General features: G+C 45.5%; 1 protein-coding gene across 2 annotated transcripts in view; it reads left to right on the top strand.

Annotated features, from left to right (window-relative positions):
* Positions 1-24,782, top strand: part of VPS13D (vacuolar protein sorting 13 homolog D) — a 252,545-nt gene that overhangs the window by 128,741 nt on the left and 99,022 nt on the right. For both annotated transcript variants that reach the window (XM_083163091.1, XM_083163090.1), the window contains 4 exons: positions 4,143-4,239; positions 13,021-13,169; positions 19,404-19,538; positions 20,918-21,085. In XM_083163091.1, coding sequence (XP_083019217.1) covers positions 4,143-4,239; positions 13,021-13,169; positions 19,404-19,538; positions 20,918-21,085 — 549 coding nt within the window. The remainder of the gene's footprint in view (positions 1-4,142; positions 4,240-13,020; positions 13,170-19,403; positions 19,539-20,917; positions 21,086-24,782) is intronic.

Raw genomic sequence — 24,782 nt, 5'->3', positions numbered from 1 at the left:
TTTCAGTTCGAACTCTAGGTTCAATCCATCCGGTTGTAGAGTACCGAAATTAAAGATGGTTCTCATTTCTTTTTTTTCTAGTAACTCTTCAAGGTTATTTTTCCTCCAGATGTTTTTTACTATTTCAATACCGCAGAAAAGAGACAGATGTTTAGGGTCACATCCATGAGTGGTTTTAAAGTGAGCAGAGACACTATGGGAGTGTAGACCCTTTTTGATATTTCTCACATGTTCTGACATCCTATCTTTATGTTTTCTGCTGGTTCGGCCTATATATTGTAAATTGCATGTATTCAATGTCGAGTCTGATCATGTGTTCTGATCACAATGTATTTTGTAATAGTTAATTGCATTTTGGTGGGTCCCGTTTAGCCTGCACAGAAGCTCCTATGTGGCAGTCTGCATATATATACAGTGGCACCGGACATTGGGACGACCGCATTTCAAGGTGAACACATCCATTTCAATGAAAGTGTTCACACAGTGCGGCTGCTGCTGTACCGCACTGTGTTTCCATTGAAATTTGGTGATGCTCACCTCCTCTCTCCTCTCTCCTCCTCTCCTTTCTTCTCCATTCCTCCCTTCAAGGGACCCCTTGCAGCTGGCAATTTTGAATTTTTTTCAAAATGGTTGTGGGTAGCCAATCGCGGCTCGCTGTTTCATCACCCCACCCCATTGAGCTGGCTATATTAGGGGGCAGGCAGTTTGGTGGAGGAGGAGTTAAGAAGGGCACCAGAAGAAGCTGAAGTCCATTCGAGGTCGTTCGATGATCGAACGGTTTGCGCTCTCATCTCTGAATCGGGTCATTGATGTCTCTGAAGTAGAAACAAATTATATATAGATGAAATAGGCCAGGACAGGCCAACCTGTGGCTCTCCAGATGTTGTGAAACTACAAATCCCAGCATGCCTTGCCACAGTTTTAACACTCCCTTATAGCAAAACTGTGGCAAGGCATGATGGGATTTTTAGTTTTTGACATCTGGAGAGCCACGGGTTGGCCAGGCCTGAAATAGGCCATAGAGCAATCTGTGCTGCAGAGATTTCCCTATGGCCTTCTGCGCTGAAGTAACTATTTTGTTTAAATGGAAAATATGAGCTGCTGCCTGGGGGAATAAATGCAGGTTTTATGGGATCCAACAAAGGTTGCATTCATGAAAGCATACCAATCCCATTCATTTACCCCATGCTTGTTTTCACGAGTAAATATCTAGTCTATATTCAATGTACTGTAGTGTATATGTTCTTGTTACATTGGGAAGAAGCAGGATGGGATTTTATTTTTTCCTTGTACCTTTGCAATAAACTAGAGCACCGTCCCAGCAGCTACAGTATAAGGTGCAGCGCGGCTGGGAGGGAAGATCTGGATTTAGGTTTGCTTCTCATTGAGGGGATCTGTAAGCGGATTAACAATTCTAATATAAAAGTGAGATGTGCCCTAGCTTTGCCCCCCACCATTAAGCTGGGTACACACTGAGAGATGTGCTCTAAATCGGGTGGATTGGGCTGGCTGATTGCCCATATTACTAAATGTGTATTTATTATTTAGTTATTTATTAATCGTTATTTATATAGCGCACACATATTCCGCAGCGCTGTACAGAGAATATTAGAACACTCACATCAGTCCCTGCCCCAGTGGAGCTTACAATCTATATTCCCTACCACATATACACGCACACACAGACATTCTAGGGTTAATTTTGTGAGAGCCAATTAACCTACCAGTATATTTTTGGATTGTGGGAGGAAACCGGAGTAAACCCACGCAAATACGGGGAGAATATACAAACTCCGCACAGTTAGAGCCATGGTTGAAATTGAACTTATGACCTCAGCGCTGTGAGGCAGTAATGCTAACCATTACACCATCCGTACTGCCCATGTGTATGTGCTGCATGCGAGCTCCCGCCATCACTTGCGACACTGCTAGGTTTGATGTGCTCGATATTGCTATCAGCGCCATGCATGTTAATGATGGATGGAACAGTGTTCATTTCGTCCTTCATTAACACCGCTCCAGTGTGTACAGGCAATCTGGACTGACGGGGAACAGATCCCTATTGCTTCGTATCCAGCTTTAGATTTGCTGTAATTTGCTAGACAACAGAACATGCTCTGTGTTGTATATTAACTTATGGGATGTAATTAAAGAGTGATTTGTGGGAGATACGAAGGCACACATTTGTACCAATGCACAGTGACTCGGGTCTGCTGCTCCTGGTAAATACTGTAATAAGCAGTAATGAGATCTGTGTCATTGTATATCTTAAGGTTTGTTCTTCAAAGTGTGGCTGATGGTTGCTCCATTGGTTTCTATGCAGTCTATTTACTAAGCCTTTAATGGAGATAAATTACCAGCAATCAACAGATAACTGCCATGTTACAGACAGTGTTTTCAAAATGACAGGAGCTGATTGGCTTGTACTATATATCCATCACTTCAGGGCCGCATTAAGCCTTCGGGGGCTCGGGATACTTTAGACAGGGGGTCCCCCTCCCACTTGTCATTACTGGCCGCAAACTGCATGGGAGAATATTAGGTACTTGTGTAGTTTCACGGCGGCAGTTACGTAGTCAGCGTAGTGTTCCCCGCGGCCAGTGTAGTCAGCGTCCCTGTCAGAATCAGCGTAGTGTTCCCGCCTGTTTGCGGCTAGCCTAAGCTTACGTAGTTCATGGAGTCAGTCAGCGTTACGTAGTTAGCGTAGTCAGTCAGCTCTTATTACTTTGTGTGGGAACCATTGACCATTTTAACCTGCCTGACATGACAGGTGTGAATGTGTTCCTGGAACACCCCCACTATCCACGTCTGCCCGAAGTGTGGCAAGCGGACGCTGTACTCGTCCTCCCGACCTGTTCATACCTCCACTATCCACGTCGTCATGGATAGTGGGGGTATGTCAAGTATTACACGTCAAATAATCGGCGTCCCCTCGCGGGGCTCGCCACACTTTATAGAATCAACTCCACGCCGACATGGATAGTGGGGGTATGAACAGGTCGGGAGGACGCGTACCACGTCCCCTCGCAGGGATTGCTACGCTCGCCATGCTTCGGGCTGGCGTGGATAGTGGGGGTTTGAAATTGAGGCATTTGAGGCATGGAGCACTGGCAAAGGCGTCCTTTATTGTGCATGAGACGCACTTGCACACCGCACCCCTCCTTTGTGCAGGAGACACACGTGCTACCTAACCCTGTCCATCTCCCTGAAGCGGGCCAAGCAGGGTTGCCGTACCCTGCCGCAAGAGTTACTGAAACACACAAGCGTCTGAGACGCTCATGCATCTCAGACAGATGGAGCGCCTCTCTACCGGCGCCAGCATGATTGCCTCTCCGCCAGCGTCCACCAGCGCTGTGTGAGAGGCACTCGCTAGGCTTGCCAGGGACACCGGGAAAAGAGCGGCAGCTCCCGGGGACACTACGCTGACTACGCAGGGCTGCTGCGGGGACACTACGCTGACTACACTAGGCAGCTGTTGGGCTACGCTGAAAACGTAGCGTAGTCTGCCGCCGTGAAACTACACAAGTACCGAATATTACACTGTCAAAACACAGAGTAAAGACAGTATAAACTTGGTCAATGGGTAACTGCAGGGTGGGGGATATATATATATATATATATATATATATATATATATATATATATATATATATATATATATATACTGTGTTTATCCCTCTGTACATTAATCTGTAGGAGACCTCACAGGCTCTGCGCTGCCTCTGATTAAAAATCCTCCCATGACCAGGCTACCGCTGCTGTCCTCGATGGGCCTGAGAAGCATATGATGAGCTCCATCAATCAGAGCTCAGCACAAGCTTCTCAGCCTCTGACCTCTTGTGCAAAGTCTCATGGATCCACTCCCAGCAATGCACTGCACACTTGTGCAGTCAGTGTGCCTTGGCTTCCGATGCTCAGCACCATTTATCATTGTCACATTGGCAGATAGGTGAAGCAAAAAAAAAATTATTACATGCTGGCCCAGGGGTACTGACCTCCTGGCGCCTCAACCCCCCACCACCACCCCTTAATCCAGTCCTGCGTCACTTTATCTCCATCCAAGGCTTAGTAAATAGACCCCTACTGTATATTCTGAGAAATTAACAGCTAAACACCTGATTTGTTGTTTGTCTCTTATACAGCACCTACTAATCACAGCACAGAAATTCACTATCCAGATTGAGGAGAAACTACTTCTTAAACTGCTAAGTTATTTTGGTTTTGGAACATCAGAAACAGGTAGGATACGGTGCCATTTATTCTGAGCAATTTGACATTACAGTGTACAAGCAGTTGTCCAATTTCTATCTTCTATCCTCTATCTCTCTCACCTTTTGTGCTTTTTGACTCCTGCTGGCTCCCATCAGTACACGCGACAGCCATCCACGGCTGGCTCGCATCTGTCAAACTTCCAATCCCACAGCCACATTGTGGCGTCACCATCAGCAGTCCCCAGATTCTTGGTGGACAGGTGATCACTGGGGGCTGTGCACTGTACATCAGTCGAGCACAACACTGCCCTGATGAGGTTTTTTTTTTTTTGTTATTCCTCAGGAGAAATATTATGTAGGTCACTGTAATACTTAAACGAAGCACCAAGTCATTGCTAGTGTTTGCATAATTTTTGGTAGGAACCCCAAAAGTCCACAAGAGGGCGCTCAACACCTGTTCTTCTGTTGTGTAATAATATGTGCATAAATAGTCACACAGCAAACACCACAAGACTGATAATATAAGGAGTTCATGTTGGTAACTGTGGGCCTTATTCTAGTTCACTCTTTCTGACCATATCCTTCTTAGATGGACAAAACCATGTGCACTGCAGGTGGGGCAGATGTAACTTGTGCAGAGAGAATTAGATCTGGGTGGGGTTTTACTTCAAAGTGAGATCTATATTGCAGTGTGAAAATAAAGCAGCCAGTATTTACCCTGCACAGAAACAAAATAACTCACCCAAATCTAATTCTCTCTGCACATTTTACATCTGCCCCCCTGCAGTGCACATGGTTTTGTCCTTCTAAGAAGGACTTTGTCAGAAAGAATGAACCAGAATAAGGCCCTGTATTAGCTGAGACAGAGTATGAAGCAGGAAAGCTTAGTGTGCATTATGTTGACATTCTTTGCTGCTTTAGGCAAGAAACAAACAAACCCTTCTTTCATTTAACAGCTTACTTTAGGTGATCGGAGTCTGACTGTGTTGTGCTGTTTATGGACTTAAAATTTAGAAGGATTTTCGATGCATTTTGCGACCAAAAAATGTAACCTGACTGTGAACAACTTGCACTTGCAGTGTTCCAGCACAGACGATTCTTTACGACTTTGGGCCAGATGCACTAAGCTTCAAAAGTGGTAAAATGGAGAGTAATCAACAGACAGCCAATCAGCTCCCAGCTGCCATGTCACAGACTGTGTTTTAAAAATGTCAGACATGAGCTGATTGGTTGGTTGTTTATCACTCTCCATTTTATTGCTTTTGAAGCTTAGTGCATCTGGCCTTTTATGCTTAGGACATAGTTACTGCTCTCCCTGAGTGTTCTGGTGATATCCGGAAAAAGCACTCACTTATCTGCACGATGCAGGAGATATGCCGCAATGACATGTACAGTACGGTAGTGCATCCAGCCTCGCCCATCTCAGTGACGCCCAAGTTGGCTGGGCATGGTAGCAGTGTGATCGGCTTCGTACAATTTGGTAGTATGCAGTGATAGGTCGAACACACAATAGGTGACACATCATGAAACATGTCAACAGGAGGATAGTCGACACACGTTATGATTTTTTTTTTTATAAAGCCGACTTGATCTTACTTTGCCATGCCAGTGGGCATAGAGGAAGAATATATACGGTAAGTGTGCTGAGCGCAGCGAGGCACCATGCCCGAAGCATTGCAAGTGCAGCGAGACATGCACGGGGACACGGCACACTCCTAAGGTGTCCATGTGGAAATCTGCCGACATAATACATCAAAAATAAAAAACTCATAATGACTTTTTACTGGTCGATCTTATGCTTGTATCGACCTTTTGACCGTGTCGGCTTTTTTGCTGCGTTGATTTATTGACTGTCGACCTAACAATCCGCCACCCATACAATTTCCCTACCCATTTGATTATGGGCCTGATTCAGCAAGGAAACGCAGTTCACACAGATGCTGCATTTTTAGACATAGCTGCTGTGCCAAAATATGCTCTTGGCGCCTCGGATCTGTTGCGGGGTCCATAGATGCAGCATCGTATCATCTTCACGAGACAAGGAAATCTCCAATGGATGAAGCAGGCCCCGGCCTCGAGGGCAGACACACCCTCGTTTTGGAAAATTGCTGCCCCACTTCTAAGAAGCCTGTCAATCTTACGGCAGCTTAGCGGGCACTGTGGCCATCGCGCGCATGGCAAAATTATTGACCACTGATGGTTAAGCTGGCCATTCCTAATGGTTCATTCGAATATAAGTGGGTGTCATTCATAGAGGAAACCGCCGCACTCGCCATTCCCAGAAATGGGGTTCAAACTGCACTCGCCATTCCCAGGTAGGGGGTGCAGTGGCCTGCGACCACATGCTTAAATAAACAAACCAAAAAAGGGGGGGCTCAACACATATATATTTTTCTCAAAAAATCGATTCACTAACTCCCGAGTCAGGGTTGAGCTGTATATAAAAAAGAAAATACATAGGGGGATATTCAATATCCCGTGGGGGAGATGCTTCCCCGACAGCATTGAACAGGGTTTCCTGGCAGAACGAGCCCGACATCTCTAGCTGTCGGGCTCGTTCTGCCGAGAACAGCCGGGAAGTGACGAGCTGCCGGCTGCATCTCGTCACTTCCCGGCCGCAACTCGCGGCCACGCCCCCTTCTCGTCCCGCTGCAGGCGGGACATTGAATCCCGCCTGCATGTTCTCGGTCGAGCTGACCGAGAACGGGACTGGGTCACGGCAGGCGAGCAAGCTCGTCTGCCGTGACCCGAAGATTGAATACCCCCCATAGAGTACTATTTTTCTGGAAAATTGGTTTAGGAACTGTGGGTCTAGGGGTGAAGCTTATTGAAAAACTGTATTCTTGATATACAGATAGAAATGTGTATATTCAGATGGAGCACCTCTCATGCAGCTCCAGAATTCCCCCACTGGCGAGCACTGGTGGAGACGCTCATCTGACTGGGACACGCGAGCGTCCCATTCATCTGGAGGCGGGGAGCGGAAACTCTGCTTCAGGGAGAGGGGAAGGGTTAGGGGTGGAGTGCGGGGAGGCGGCAGAGAGCTCCGTTTTAATGGGGCACGCGAGTGTCTTGTACGCGCGCCCCCCTTCCGGTGACTAGCGATTCTATCGGCAGCTGCCGGCTGATTGAGCGGCGCCACATCTGTATATATATTATTTAGAACAGAAGGCACTCAAAATGAACCATTTTTAATCTGCCGCTTACAGAGGCCATCAATCACATCATCGAGCATCTGAGCATACCTATGGCTATGGCTGTATTGGACACCATTCAATTTTATTGTAAAACAATTTATATTTTATTTTTAAAGAAACTACGTCCTAACTACCAGGAAGATATCAACTAGTATTATGTGACTGTTCTGTGATTGGCTAAAGCTATGAATACATTACCTAGCGTGGGCTGCCATTGTTAGAATGTTCCTTGAGATGGGGCCTCACGAGTGTCCCAATAATGACACTGGTTCCCAGCGATCGGACAGGCTGCGTTCTCAGGAGTCACCAGGTAACCCTCACAAATCACTTCCTCCGCTGTGTTTAGCAAATGGGTGCACTTTAATCATTAGTGGAAATACAGTCCCATTGATGGCATTGTATATAAATACTATGACGTTCGAAAGAAATCTCCAACATCAAACGCGAGTGTTTCACTATAATAGACTTTATCAAAAGAAAATCCTATGAATGCTGTGAAAAAAGCCAGTGTGATTCTGTTCCCCAGGTTTTTGTGAAGGCACTGCTTTATTACGTACCAGGAAAATAGTGGATTCTGATCATTACTACAGATAAGCTGGGCTTTAAATGGTCATTAGCCTTGCCATGACAGTTGAGAAGGGTGATCTATCTAATGAGACAATTGCCTCACTGTTGCAATTATTCACCGGACCATAAGAGCGGCTTTTGTGTGGCAGAGCGAGATTGCTGGTAACTGCAAGTGTTTAGCCAGTGATAGCGCTGGAACCTGAATGTGCTACTGCCTCAGTGACTTCTCCTTCAGCAACAGAAGGTTGCTGGAGTGTAGCAGGAAGACATTTAGGGGTTAAGAGCTTAAAGGCACCCTAACCCTGTTTTTTAGTTTGTTTTTTTCCTTTCTCTTACGAGGGGAGATGTATCAAATCTTTTGAGGTAGAGAACCAGCTTCTGTTAGAACCTGCTCTAGTGATAGAGAGAAGATGATCGGATGCTGTTGGCAAGAGAGGGGCCATCCCTGTGAACTGCTGCGAATGGCTTTGCAGCCTTGCGATGGTGAGTGGAGGAAATCCACTCAACATCGTATGGATCCCCCCTCCCTGTGAGATGCCATGTAAGTCAATACTTACTTGGAGTTTCCACGGGAAGATCGGGTCTCTGATGACACCTCCCCAACGCCCGGGCCCGCCATTTTTCTGCAGCACTACCAGATAGCGCTGGGTTGCCGCCCACAAAGGCTGCCTGGGTGTCAATCAGCCAGCGCACAGCTTGCGATCACAGGCCATTGCTGGCTGTGGTCGCACAAATGGCTTGTGCAGGCACACTGCGGACTGTGCGCATATGCAACCCCCTGGGCTGAGAATTCGCAGCACTGTGATCAGGGCAGAATTGGCCCCATAATGACAGATCTGCTGCAGAACTCTAGCTAGTTCTCTATAAAGTCTGGAAATGACCACGCACAGGAGTACCACTGTTGTCCTTTATTTATAGAGTGCCACAAGGGATCCACAAAGCCCAGTTACAAATAAGCAATGCAAGGAAACAGTGACTTAGGGCCAGATGTATCAAGCTTTAAAAAGTGATAAAATGGAGAGCGATAAACAACCAGTCAGGAGTTTGTATATTCTTTCCATACTTGCGTGGGTTTCTTCCGGGTACTCCGGTTTCCTACCACAATCCAAAAATATACTGGTAGGCTAATTGGCTCCCAACAAATTAACCCTAGAATGTCTGTGCGTGCATGTACATGTGGTAGGGAATATAGATTGTAAGCTCCACTGGGGCAGGGACTGATGTGAATGTTCAACTATACTCTGTAAAGCGCCGCGTAATATGTGTGCGCTATATAAGAAACTGTTCATAAATAAATACATCAGCTCCCACTTGCCATGTTACAGGCTGGTTTTGAAAAATGACAGTTAGGAGCTGATTGGTTGTTTATCACTCTCCACTTTATCACCTTTTGAAGCTTGATGCATATAGCCTTCACAGTTAAAGACAGTGTAAGACAAGTACAGTGTATATAAACATGCATCAGCAGACCATACTGAAATAAGTATCAGCGTTGCAGAAAACTGAGGGAGTTGGTCCTGTTGAAGGTAGAAGATAGTTTAGGTAAGAGCAGGAAAAGCACATGAGGTAAGAGGGCCCTGCTTGTGATACAGGGGGAGGGGCAGACAGACTGGGGTGACACAGACGGACTATACACTGAATAATGATTTTTCCTATCCAGCGAATGCATTACAGTTCTGAACAATTATCATGCAGTGTAAATGATCATTCAACGCTGAAGCGCTGAATATGGCAGAAACCCCCCCATTATGGTTGATTAAAGTTCTAACATGTTCTATTGCCTGGACCATTGTTCTGCTCATTTAAAGTTGTGGTCATACCCATTTATACAATAATATGACCAAGCCACAAGGAAAGCCACTGAGCTCCAGTGTGACCCATTCTACTGCTGATGTTTGGCTATGGGGGTTGCTGGAATGCTGGACTTATTGCACATGAAACTGCCAAACCGTATTTACTAATGGTGACCCCATGCTTGTGTCAATGCAATGTATTTACGGGTCACTTCTAAAGCTTGTCCATACACTTGGCCAATTCTCATCCAATCTCCAACCTGCCAGTTAATCGGACATTGGTAGAGTGTGTACGCTCACATGACCTCTGGTTTCATCCAACCCTGGTCCTCTGGTTTTCTGGAAACTTGATGAAATACAGGAGACCCGATCGTCACACTATATAAAATCAACTCCATGCGTAGTGGATAGTGGGGTTATGAACAGGTCAAAAATCGCTTTGGATCGCATCGATATATCGGCTGACATCACATCTGATATATCGGCCGATATCGCATCCAATGTATATCGGGAGCCATGAAACTACACAAGTACCAGAGATTCTACCTGCTGCAGTCAGGATCTGTAAATGATCCATTCAACTGGATACAGATCGCGATTGTATCGTATGCAGATCGTGTGCTCCAACAGATCGTACAATCTGCTCATGGTCATGATCGTTCTGTTGTGTATCTAGCAATAATCCTATTCTATTCCCCTCCTGTATTATTCTATGTATTGTATTACAGCTGAGAACAATAAGCCTTGGTGAGCCATGGCTATCCAGAGATGGCTAGTTGAAGAAGGCTCCATCTGTATCGCTTGTGTCGAACTTTTGACCATGTCAACCTTTTTCATGTGTCGACAAACAGCGGTCGAACTAATGCTTGTCTACCTAGCAGCGACATACCAAACAAAAGACCAAGCTGTTAGAAATTGTTATCATCCGCACAGCACATGAATCGGTTGCAGAGTATTACAGTAATGACTTAGAGCTGTGTGCCACAGCAGCGGTTTCATGCTTTGTGGAGCTGCGCCGGACGGTAACGCCGCACAATAGATGGAAAAAGGTGAAAAGTGCAGCAGAAAGCTGAAGGGACCGCGGATCATGGAATAGAAGCATTACTGAAGCCCTTACAAGTTGTTATTTAGCCCAGACATTTCGCTAAGCCAGAGTCCTGGCAGGACTTGAATAGCGAGAGTGCAGAACAGATTGCATAATGCTGTCATTGAATGCCCAGGGCAGGCTGGGAGGAAAGCTGCTCAGAATAAGAAAAACAGCTTAGTTGTTTAATTAGCCAGCACATGACAAAGCCTCGCTCAGCGCCCTGCCAATAGCACCTCTCAGCAGCTCCATGCAATATTTACACATGAGACTTACTGTAAATATACGTGCTCGCATATGTTTGTCACAATGGGAATGGGACCGGGTGACTCGGGATGTGCAGCCGGCTACCTGCAGTATCCAGGGCTCTGTAGATCACTGTATGCTGGCCTTCCAGAGGGGCTGCATTATATGTTACTAAAGGGAGCTCTAGCGAAGGGCCAGATGTATGGAGCTTCATAAAGTGATAAAGTGGAGAGTGATAAACAGCCAGCCATTCAGCTCCTACCTGTCATGTTACAGGCTGTGTTTAAAAATGACAGGTAGGAGCTGATTCTCTGGCTGTTTATCACTCTCCATTTTATCACTTTTTGAAGCTTAGTGCATCTGGCCCAAAATCTCTCACTTTCTGGTTCTCTCTTCCTTGGGGCAGCGGACGGCACTGACCTGTTCGCTAGGCTGCGAGTATATGGTCTGAATTAGGCCCATAGTGTAATCGTGTTTGCATATAAATCGCTATATACATATCTGAATGCTTGTTAGGGATGTGGTCATTAGGGTTGACAGTAAAAATGTCGACCGCTATTTATTGGCTGTCATAAGGTGGACACATTAATAAGGTTAACATGCATGAGGTCGCCATGGTCGAAATGAGTTTTTCATGGGTTTTTCTTTAACGAAAAAAAGACTTGCTCATATTTTTCCATCCCGGTGGACGTGGAGGGGGAATACAGTAGTGTGCTGAGCGCAGCGAGGTGCGAGGCACCGTGCCAGGGTGTGCGCAGCTGTACACTTGTATGGTATCCATGTTGACATAAACACCAATTTTTTAGAATCCCTCTTGACCATGTTGACCTTTTGACTGTCAACAATAGTGATCGGCCTTTTTACTATCAACCCATAACCACTTGTAAGCTCTGCATGAATGGCTGGACTTAAGGTGTCACATCACCCAGATGTCCACATGAGACCAGGCCGCAGACTTCCATTGCTCCATGGTCCAGATCTGACACTTGTCTACAGTCAGCAGGGACACTCTGATGGGTGTACGGCTATTTAGCTCCGTAAGCCTCAAGCTGCGATGTGTTGTGTTTTACTAATGATTCCCTTACATTTTGGGCAGAACCAGTAGCTTCTAAAAGCCGAAGCTCACTTATGCCCCTTTCAGAAATGAGACCCGGCAAGTAACCAGCATTTTGAGTGCGGGTGCAGCCTGACCCCCTTTGCTGAACTACACACATCCCAGCATGCACTGCTGCAGTTTTGCTATTTGGCCATGCTAAAACTGTAGCAAAGCATTCTGGAGGGCTGAAGGTTCCCCATACCTGGTGTACCGGGATCACAAATCCCAAGTCTACGACCCTGGTAAAACTAAAAAGCACTACTACTACACTACACAAATTAACTGGAAGAACTACTTCACCCGGTAATTTGCCGTTATGTCTGAAAGGGGTATTAGTAAGCTTCTTTGATACCCATTACCCAACACTGAGGAGGAAGGGAGATTGTATGGGATATTTGCTGGTTCCTGTGTTTTGCAACTTACATCTTGAACCAAAAGGGCTGCCACATATTGTGCAACCCCATACATGTGCACGGCATCCAAACAGTGCAGAGAGGGGACTCAGATTCTGCTCAGGGAGCACTGGGAAGTCCCCAAAATGCAGAAACAGTTGTTCTGTGAGACTACATCTTCTCACAAGAGGCAACACATCATATTTAGTGAGGCCATGTCCCTTTCTGGTGCACACAAGGGTCCGGAATCCATGGTACCAAAAGTTTGGATTTCCATTACAGAAGAAATGCCACAAGTGTGTTCTGCAGTTACATAGGCAAAATATGGCTGCTGTGATGTCATCAATATAGCTTCTACTTCGTGAAGCTTTTGGTAAATCTATGCTGATTTCCTTTTATTTTCTTCTAATCCTTTTTCCATGTTTTGTTCTTAGAAGTTGAAAAGTGGGATGAAAATGTCCATGAAAAATCCGGAGAGGAGAACAACACGCCGAAGAGATATTATTTTGAAAACCTTAAGATATGCGTGCCACAGATCAAGCTGAGCGTGTTTACCTCTAACAAGCTTCCCCCTGAGCTGAAGGTAAGGGAGAACTCTGCTTGTGACTTTCCAGAGAAAGTCCCAGACCTATGTCTGGCCTAGTGTATGTACCCTTTATTTGCTGGGTCACTAGCCATCATGCCAATGCCTTGTTTTTCTTTGGAAGCACATGGTGTGCATATCATGGTAATTCCAACCTTTGCTATAGCTGTGATTGCTGAACAAGTGTCCATTCTGCAGGGAAGACCTGAAAAATATAATGTGCTGGTGTATCAACTATACAAAATCTAAGTTATATGATTAGACTTGCATGTCATATGAGGGGTCTGCCTACATTTCAGCCTATAGTCCCAGTGCTATGAATATGGCAGTCTCTGGGACCGGCTCATGCACACAGGAATTATCTTCCTGGGACTGCATCAGCTGCAGCCTTTAGAAGCCGGGTAGGGCTTGACTGTAAGGCAGTGCACCGTTTTATATTGGAAGCCTCTGTTAATCGCAACCCAGACTGGCAGTCCCAATGCAGAGAATACCTCCTCCCAGGGCTGCCTATGATGTGTGTGATTGACGGGTAGCTCTTCCAGTGGGAAGCCACTGTCAGCGCATAGACTCCATGGGGGTGGCAAATCTTACTTGGAAATTCTTCAGCCCTTAGGTAAAATCTGCCAGTGCATGTAAAGCTGGGTACACATCAGTCCATGTGTACCCAGCACAATATCAGTAATGACACGGCAGCGAGAGTGTGAGGGGGTAACATGGTCCATGCTGCATTCCATAGTGCTCTTACTAGTGATATTTTCCCCTATGTACAGAAAATGGAGTACATCACTAACGACACCCAGCAGCTTATAGTGCATACACACTTGATGTAATGCATGAAAATATTTTTAACAATGGTCGTTATCATGCAAATTGTTTAATATATCGTCTAGAACATGGGTGGCCAAACCTGTCCTCAAGATCTACAGTACCAACAGTTCATGCTTCTCAGGCTCATTCACAGGTTGCGTGAGAAACATGAGCTGTTGGTACTGTAGATCTTGAGGAATGAATGCAGCAGGTTTGAAAATGTGGCAGTTAGTAATGACAACAGCTGTGCACCAGCTAGGTGATTTGGAAAACGTGGACTGTTGGTAGAGCTCAAGGACCTGTTTGACCACCCCTTGTCTAGAGTGTATGATCCTTAAGTTAGTTGCTATGCATTGTATTGTGTTTGTGTAAGATGTTTTGGCTATAAAATAGCTTCATTAATGTCACATTCACAGCAATTCACAAGATTTGAAACGCCGTGATCTACAAAGTGCTCGTTACGCATATAGAGGCCAAATATTTTCTGGGGTTGTTCCTTATACGTCAATGATGTCATTGCTTCCTTGTCATTTATTTGCCTGTTTTGGCAGGAATATTCAGCCTCCAACATGGCCTCCGTCTTATATTCAGCCTCCAACATGGCTGCCCCCTCTGTGTGGTATATTTTTAAAAAATGTTTGGAATTCTGGGATGCATGTTTAGCCTTCTTTCTGAGGGGTCTCAGAGGAAAGAGCTAGCCGCACAAACCTTTATACATTATTCAGTGGTGGACAATGCTTGGCCTGTAGACCCTTATGCTGCTCTTCTATTGTACTTTGTGCCCGTGCCCTCTCTCTTAATGATTTAGTCACACAGACCTTATTTCACCGCTGTCATCTTATCTTATTGCATTAATAAGTACAGATGTTAGCATTTTGTTCTGAGGTCTTGTCACGCATCAGTTCTTCAAAAGTGAAACTCCACTGACCCAGAAGAGGGTTTTCACACACATCATTAACTTTCATCGTTTTCTACTCCATTAAACCCCAAGTCCCTACTTATAGGTGGCAATTCCAAGTGTAGCTGCTACGCTCGCCGTGTTCCGTTCTATTTGTGAGTAAAGCCAAGAATTCTAAAGGTGAAGAAATACACAAAACAAGAGAAGTTGTTTTGCTACTTTCCCGGAACCTTTGTTTCTAATGAGTTATCTGCATATTTTACACCTATACGGTATTTCTAGAAAATGTTATGAACAGTTGTAACATTTCTTCGCTGTTTTTTGGGGAAAAGCCATGCCTCTATAATTATATTATGATGAATTCACTGGATGGAACAGAGAGGTCTCTCTCACTGCAAGTTTAAATGAGGCACGGAAGGCTTTGGCATCCACCACATACACCTACATGGTCTACAAGTCTGAGGATCTCAGTGTGCTTGGACATTATAACCTCACCCATTGATAACAGGTGCATAAAGTCCGATATGCAGCCATGCAGGCTCCACAGTCAGACATTAGCAGTAGAATAGTCAGACTGAAGAGCTCAGCAACTTTCATCGTAGTCCCCTTTTCAACAAGTCTGGTTCATTCATTCTTTCATGATTTTGTCCTTCTAGAGCTGCCCCGTTCATTGTGTCCTGCTCCAGCTTCTTCGGTTGTCTATAAGCGTAGTCTTGTGTTGTAGAAACCGCTAGCAACTAAAACAGCTCAACACCTGTCCTCTGTTCTCGCCACTGCCTGTAGGTTGGCAAATCCAAGTTTTATCTTAATGACTTTCAAAGTCCTACAGAAAAAAGTTAAATGTACATGATACAGCTTCTGGTTCCTTACATCACAACTCGCCTACTTCCATCTGCAGATGAACCACTGTTAACAGAACCTCCCCATACTTCATTTGAGAGGTGAAGCTTGTAGCTTCGCTGCTCCCACTCTCTGTAACTCGCTGCCTCGTATGGCTTGAAAGGTTCCAAATCGACAAATATTCAAAAACTTGAATAAACTTGACATTCTAGCAGGGCTGTGGAGTCGGTAGATAAATGTTCCGACTCCGACCCCGACTCCGACTCCTCGTACTTCTGATGCCAACTCCTCGACTCCGACTCCTCTGTATTAATATGCGAATGTATTTGATACATTCCTTGAAGGAAAGAAAGGCAACATACATATAATTACTACAGAAACTAGAGGCTGGGAAGCCAACAGTCTACTGTATTGAACAGTTTAAGCAAAGGACAAACACAATGAAAACAAAGTTTTATTAATTTTTTTATTAATTAATTAAATGGCTGGATAGTAGCAGTAAGCATAAACATCAGGAACAGGAACTTTACCAGTTCAAAGATAAAAACCACATTATTTGGTTGTTTTGGGAACAAAAACAATAGGAAAGGTTCAGAAGTGTGGAGCATGAGTTCCGCATGCTTTGTGACGACAACAAAAATCAACGAGCCACAATCTCTGCTGGTTTGCTTGCTCGTCACTGTTCAATTCATGGACACAAGGAACGATTTCTTTACCGAATCGTTACTGGCGACGAAAAATGGTGCCTGTACATCAATATGAACCAGCGTAAGGAATGGTTTAGCCAAGGTAAACAAACGACCCCGCGCATGAAACAATATCTTCATCCACGTAAAAAAGATGTTGTGCGTATAGTGTGAGAGCTTGGTTGAATGAATTTTTCGAGTCTACACCAGGTGATTTCTACCAACGAGGTATTGAAAACCTTATTGAACATTGGAAATAAGTTGTAAACTACAAGGGAGAATACATTTATAAGTATTGGTGCTCCGAATTGTCCGTTGCATGCTTTTTCACGGTCACTTAACGTGTTCATTTTGCAGTTACGTGAGGCACTGCATGCATTGGTCTTTATTCTTACAGTAGAGAAGTCATTAATTATAATTTTCGGAGTCGGTGCATTGTTTGCCGACGCAGACTCCGACTCCAGGTGCTCGAAATTTCCTCCTCGACTCCGACTCCACAGCCCTGCATTCTAGCTTACGATCGTGTTTCATTGATATCTCTTTATTTTATAGAAACTGCAGGTGCTGAACTCTTTTCTGCACCCTTTTAATTCCTTATATGATTTTATTTATTTTTTTTACCTGCAAATGTCAATAGTTTTTTATTAATAAGTAAAAAGAGGGTTTATGGTAACACCAGAAAATTCAGTTTATTCAACGGAGTGCGAGCTGTCTTCTTTAGAAGTTTTATGGTCCCACCAAAGAAATGGCAGTTTGAAACGCTTGCTCTGAACTATATTTATTAGTGGTCCTTCTAGGAACTAGGGCTGGCAGGGCGCCGCTGCACGCTGGCAGCGTAAGGGGGTGGACCGGGCCCGCCGACGTCACTGTTTTGTGCGGTCACGGGCCGCCAATGTCACAAAAGGGGTGTGCCCGGGCCCTGCCGCCGCTGTCAAGAAAAGGGGCGGGCCCGGCCGGCGGCATCACTGAAGGGGGCGGGCCCTGCCACCCCGAAGGCTCTACACTGCCGCTGAAGTGCTGGGCATCGCTATCTACAGTGGCGCTGGGCTTCTCCGGTCACACCGGAGGGGTCGGAAGCAGGCTTTTTAGCGTGGAGCATTTTGCCCTTTAAAAATCGGGCTAAAACAGCCTAGCGGGAACACTATTTATATTTTATACCAAGTTCAGAGAACCCTCTGGTTTCTGACCCTGGGGGGTCTTCTGATGTCTAAGGGGGATATTCAATCCCACGTCACGACTGTCAGGCTGGCCCATCAGCCGTGACCCTGTCCCATTCTCGGCTGGCTCGACGAAGAATTGCCAGGTGTGATTCAATGTCCTACCTTCCAAACACTGAAAAGGGGGCATGGCCATGAGATCCGTGGATCGGGCCCAACTGCTTCTAAAGTCATGCCAATTCTGCCGAGATCCCTGTTCAATGCTGTCGGGAAAGACAGCATTGAATAGGACCCCGCCGCTATTTCCCCCATCAGGAATAGCGGTGGGAGATTGACTACCCCCCTAAGACTTAAGTTGTGTACACACGGGGGAGATATATTGCTCAGTGTCTCCTGTTCATCTCGCTGATGAACAGGAGACTCTGCTGGGGGAAGAGACAGGGAAACAGCTGATCGCAGGACCATCAGGAGCTGCACACGGGAGCGTGCACCTGGCGATTTATCGCCGACAGCACAAACAAATCCCTGGCAATATGGTCGCTCAGCGATCATATTGCCAGCGATATGTGCTGAAATCGCCCCCGTGATCCACGAGGCACAATAACACTGCAGGTTTTAGTGATATCCAGATGATTAAATAAAAATATCTGATGTGCTAATTAAGTCACCTGTGTTCAAGCATGGAAATCACTAAAACCTGAACTATAAGTCTGCCTTGAGGACCAATGTTGTGAATACTTTCCTAGCTCCTGCAGAGATCCACCACACCTTTCTTTAAAAATGCATCCTGTTGTCAATGGTCCATTGACATAACAAGGGCGGTATGGGCTGCACCCAGGTGCCACCCACGAAGGGGTGATACCAAAATACCAGTTCCTGCTCAGTGACAGGAGCTGGCTACTGCAATTGTGGTTTATCAACTAGTGGTATCAATAGGAACGGATCCAATTAGTTTTCCATATAATCTATAGCATTGTGCTAAGGGTGCCATGTGCTGATTTTCATTTATGTGCTTTTAATTAAAAACGTTACACTAATTGTCAGCGCTACTTGGTTATTTTTCTCAACCATGAGAATGTTGCTGGATTACAATAAGCTTTGGGGTGGTGGAGGAGCATTGGGTGCATGGAATAATCCTTTGGTACTTGTTTAGTTTCACGGCAGCAGCGCTACGCGAAGATCAGCCCAACTGCTGCCTTACTTGCGTAGTTTCACGGCGGCAGCGTAAGCTAGGTTATCAGCGTAGGCTGCCGCTGTGAAACTAAACAAGTAACTACCGTAACTAAACAAGTGATCACCTTTGTGAGAGAGGTGCTGACTAGGCTTGCCGGGGACAGAGATGCAGTTCCCGGCAACAGTACGGTAGTTACTTGTGTAGTTTCACGGCGGCAGCCTACGCTGATAACCTAGCTTACGCTGCCGCCGTGAAACTACGCAAGTAAGGCAGCCAGGGACGCTACGCTACTTCTGACTGACTATGCTAACTACACTGGACGCGGAAACACGAGGCCACTAAGTACGTAACTGCCACCGTGAAACTTTACAAGTACCAATCCTTTAAAACCCGGTTACTAGATATCCAGTGATAAGGTTGAGGATGTTTAATTCATTTATTGTGGCTGTGCAAGCTTAGCCCATCGGACATACTTAAGGCCATTTTTCTTGTTATGGTATTGTGAGCAAGTAATTAATAATCGACCCAACGAAGGAGCAGTTGTTGGATGCACTGATGATCATTTTTGGCCAGGAAACTGTTCTTGGACACTTTTCTGTACTTTTGCCAGGACTATGATGAAGAATAGAAATGTTAACCAGCAGAAAATTTCATTCCTATGTTGTTTTTCAGGCTTTGAAGAGCACCCTTGGATTTCCACTAATCAAATTTGAAGATGCTGTTATTGATCTGGATCCATTTACAAGAGTTCACCCTTACGAATCCCGGGAGTTTATTATCAATGATGCCCTTAAACATTTTCAGGAGGTGAGTCCCATGTTCTAGTAGCTGGTGTTCCAGGCTGCCCCTTTCAAATCGCAGCTAATTACCTGGTACAAGCCGGTTTCTTGACGGTTCAACCCGGTAATTATTGCGATGTGAAAAGGGTTACCGGTTGCAGCTTACCGGTAGCAACACTGCAATCTGAACTGGGTAGAAAGCAGAGTTCTTACCGGTTCGTTGCTGTGCAGTGTAAACGGGTTAAACGGGTCGAGCGACTCGTTTACCGTTCTCACTACGGAGGAGGCAGTGCCTGAAGCAGCGCCAGCGCTAATCGCTCGCTGCCTCCTCCTCCGCCCCCGATGACGCGCCCCCACATGACGTCAGCGAACCAGCATTATTGACGTTTAGCAGAGGCGATATGAACACGCAGGGTCGAACCGGGACTGAACCGATATATATATCCGGAACTTACGGCCCTTAGTGGTTTCCCCCACTTAGAAGTTAATAAGTCTCACACAATAAAGCAAAAGGGTATTAGTCAATGCGGTTAGTATGAGTTGTGCAGGGCTTTATATAATGCAAGCAACAGTTTAGGTTTAGACATGAAGTTTCTGAACTTCTGATCTCCCCATCCATAACTAAGCCTCTTGCCAAACATTTCCAGGCATTTACAGCACTGCCCACCCGCCCCTCACAAACCCCAGCTGCATCAAGACCATCGCGTATTCACTGCGACCATCACAACAAGACTCTCACGGCATTCACTGTGACTGGCGCAGCAAAATCCTTGAACATTCCCTGTGACCAATGCAGCAAGACCATCACACGTTCAATGCATCCACCCCAACAAGATTAACACCGCATTCACTTAGACCTTTGCAGCAAGAAAATTTAATGCGTTTACTGCGACTGCCGCAGTCAAATTATTGCACGTTCACTGCGACCACCGCAGCAAGACCATTGTGCATTCACTGTGACCACCGTGGGAAAAAAATTCACTCCACATCATATAACATTGCGTCCATAAGTCAGGCCCATAATATGTGTGTACGTGTATATGTGTGTGTATAAATATATAATCTTTTCCCCATTGCCTGCCTAAATGTTCTGATAGCACCAGTCCAGCAATAATAAGAGATAAATCAGCAATCCATCATACGACCAGCTGTATTTAACGGAAAACATAAGTAGCGCAGTGTAAAGCCCACAATACAGTGTGCAGTAAGAGAACACACTACACTGTGCAGTAAGAGAACCTCTCCAGGCTGTCTGCTGTGCATGTCTAGAGATCGTTTCACTGCTGGAATTTCCATGTCGGATGAAGTCTGCACGTGAAAACTGTGCTTTTCACACAATGCAACATATGATGGCGCTGCTGGGTTACAATGGCCTTAATAACCTCCCTGTTTTATTCCATGTTACAGGAGTTGCTCAGCCAAGCAGCAAAAATTTTGGGCTCTGTTGATTTCCTTGGCAATCCAATGGGCCTGTTGAATGATGTGTCTGAAGGAGTATCCGGTCTTATAAAGTATGGAAATGTTGGCGGCTTAATCAGAAATGTCACACACGGCGTATCCAACTCTGCTGCAAAGGTACTCGTCTGAGATGTATTTATGGAGGGGCTCACCAGAGCATGTGTCTGCTTTACTGATCTATGTTTTTGGGCATAGAGTTCTTATACAGCAAAGTATGATGGTACTGTGTGTGCCAAATCTCACATCGTTGTCAGTCCTCAGAAATCTGTGAGATCTCCTTCTGCCGCTCATGTGTTACGTCTGTATGGAGGACACCTGACTCCACATCCTGGTGATTGTGGCGCAGCTGCTTTCAGTGACTGCAGTAATATAACAGATAGGGAGCATCAAATGAATGGGATTATTAACTGGTCATTTACAGTTGCTTGGTGACATGGTATTTGTTGGTCGGTCTAGTGTTTATTGCAGTGTATGGGGGTTATTCTGGTTGATTCGCAAGTCCACCTTGCAAGTCCACCAAACCTCGCCCCCCCCTCACAGCGTTTGTCCCCACGCACAGGCTGTGAATGGATGATTAACATACAAATCCATTTGCATGCTGTGGAGAACACCCTTAACTTTGATGGTTGGCTGCCATTGAAAGATGTGGAAGGTGACTTTGAAGTCGCTTACATATGCTTGCACACTGGGACAGAAATAGGCGGGCAGCTGACAGCTGACCCCACTTCACGGCCTCGTTACCATGAGAACGCTTATGAAACGCTGGGCGTTACAATATGGTAATGGGGCTGGCCCACGCCCCTATCCGCCCCCCCCCCCGCCCACTATGATGGGTGCCTGCACCCAGCAAACAGAATTTTCACCATGGGTGCACGCACCCTGCATATGCACATGCGCAGAAATGCACATTCGCACTAAAGAAACATCGGTCCCTGTGCGAACGCCAATCAGACCTTTGTATGCAATCAGTTGCTTAACATAACCTTTGTTAGGTGCCCAGGTGATGGAGGTTATTTCCTGTGCAGCCCTCCTGTATGGCCTATAGCAGAGACTGTGTCCTAGGCATTTCTATAATGGGAGCACGATGCACCCTGCACCCATATATCATACTTACCCCTCCGGAGTCCACTGCACTGCAGACACAAATCACTTTGAAAATGGCCGCTGCAGCCATTTCCGAGTGATGGACATGTCCTCAAGAACAAGGCGCTAACACTATGTTCCCGGAGCCCTGCTCAGTAGAATCTGGTATAATGCCTGAGTCTACAATACTTGCTGCCAGAGAGGAGGAGGCCCGCAGCGGATGCTGCACATGGGCCCTCTTTTCTCTTAAAATGCCCCTGGGCAATAGTAGGAGCCAGCCAGACAACCGCTCCACACAAATGTATTACTGGCCCACAAAAAATCTGACTCCACTGTGTTCAACCACAGTGGAGAAGGAATACGGTTATCTATGAAAAGCCAGAGAGCTAAACTGTTAAGGCACATACACACTAGACGATGTGTTCAGGGAACGATATTGTTGGACGATATCCCTTAAACTTTCTGGTGTTGTAGACAAACGATGTTGTGCATACACATTGTACGATATGCCAAAAGATGAACGACAAACGATCTAGCTATATTCTAGTAATATGCAGGTTTTTGTAAATAGCATAGCTAAAATTGAGCTGCATGTACAGAGGACAGAAACCTTCCGTAACGACCTGCGGGAGCCCACATCGTTCATCATTCGTTGTATACACATTGGCCGATATTTTAAATGATATCGCTCAGAATAACTAAAATGACTGATATTGTTCAAAATATCACCCAGTGTGTACACACCTTTAGACATGAGTCGGCTATCATGTAAACTACTAAAGTGCAGTTAAGGCCTCCTACATATAGGATGCCAATCCCGAGGCATTTTTTCAATTCCAGGAATCAGGATTGAAAAAAATGCTTAATCCCGGGATTGGCATCCCTAAAAGAAAAAAATGCCCCGCCCCCCACATTTACTTAGTTTAGGCAGCTGGGCGGGCGGCAGCATTGTGTCGGAGCCACGAGGAGGAGGAAGTTGGCGGGTGTTACGAGTGCTGAGAGTGGTTGCCGGGAGGCAATCAGAGAAATACAAAGATAAGGTTTCCCTGTCGCACACTGCGTTCCCAACCTGATGTTAGTTCAAGTGTATTCTTGCATTGATCCTCAAGGTTTGGTGACCTTCATTCCCTGTTATATATTGCTGCTCCGGTGTGCACCAAAAGGATTACTGTACCCTTTTTTGTCCGGGAGGCAATCGGCCGCTGGGAGCTGTGAGCGCAATCGGCCGCTGGGATCGCCTCAAGTGCGGCCTGTGCAATGTTACCTATGACCAAATCACGCTGCGCAGGCTGTATGCTTGGGTCAGGAACAGCCGAGCAGTGTCTGACGCTGACTGGCATTAGACTGAGCATGTGTAGTCTAATCCTGAAATTGAAATCCCAGAAATTTTGGGGCCAAATACCGGGATCCCGCCGATCCTGGGATTGGCCACCCTACTCCTACACCTAGCCTAAATACGCCGTGCGACACCTGAGCGACGGTTTGTGCGACACCTGTATATCTGTGGTGACTAAGGGGGTATTCAATCTGTGCCGATGTTTCCCAACTATTCATTGCTCCTGTTACCAACAGCATTGGAGGCTGTCAGATCCGACTTTCTTTAAAGTAGGATCTGTTTTATCGGAAACGGACGTGGGTTGTCAAATTCACGGCTATTTTCCGATAATCCACCGCAGTTTTCCACAATTTATGGACTTTCCGGTACTTGGGAGTCGGTATTCAATGTACCAACTGTCAATGTACTGTTGGAAGCCATCGGAAACAACCGTCATTCTGACTGTCGGGACCTCTCGACAGTCAGAATCTGGCATTGAATAATCTTAAACACTAATAAGCCTTAGTGCTTACAAAACACAATGGAACTTCGTGTGGAAAAAATCTGCATCCCCTGCATCGTGCACAAATTCAGATACTCAGTTGCAAACAGATATATATATATATATATATATATATATATATATATATATATATATATATATATATATATATATATATATATATATATATATATATATATATATATATATATATATATATATAGAGGTCGCACATCATATTAATAAGTCCCCTCTCACGAATAGGTCACATGATGACTTAAAAGACCATTTGCGCAGAAAAGATTACTGTGTGGACATCCCCAGGTTCTCCCCTCATTTTATTTCCTAGGCGGTCTGCACAGCAGAGGCAGAACTTATGAGTGCGGCCTTTAGAATTAACTGTGTGCAATCACCATGACCTACAGTAGTGGCTTTAAATCCATGGATCCTCCTAAAACTTAGTGTAGTCCGCAGATATAGGTGTGTAGACAATGGCCACATGATTATCTGAGATGAATAACATGCTTGTAATAACTGCATTTGTCATGTTTCACTAAACCTATTCTGTATGTCTGTGCTATAATAAAGGACCTCAGAACGGAGTCTCACACAGGAAGCAGGTGTGAGGTCTCAGTCGTCATTTATTGTGGATTGGAAAAGGAAGTAGGTGCTGTGACAATGGCGAGATAGCAAGAGTGATCACTGGAATACAGACCTAGATAATAGAACAAGCAACAACAGTAAGACGGAAGCCAGGCTGCAATCTAGTGGACTATAGACAGCAGAACCGTTACAGTGCAAGCATAGAGGTTTTGCCAGGTCGTATTACACATTATGGGCCAGATGGACACTTATTTGAATTAAATACTTGGCACAGTTGGTCACCATGACATATACCTGTACATGCAATGTAA

Source organism: Crinia signifera, chromosome 19, assembly GCF_055691185.1.
Source record: "Crinia signifera chromosome 19, ASM5569118v1, whole genome shotgun sequence".
NCBI lineage: Eukaryota > Metazoa > Chordata > Amphibia > Anura > Myobatrachidae > Crinia > Crinia signifera.
This window is presented reverse-complemented; position numbering and strand designations above follow the sequence as displayed.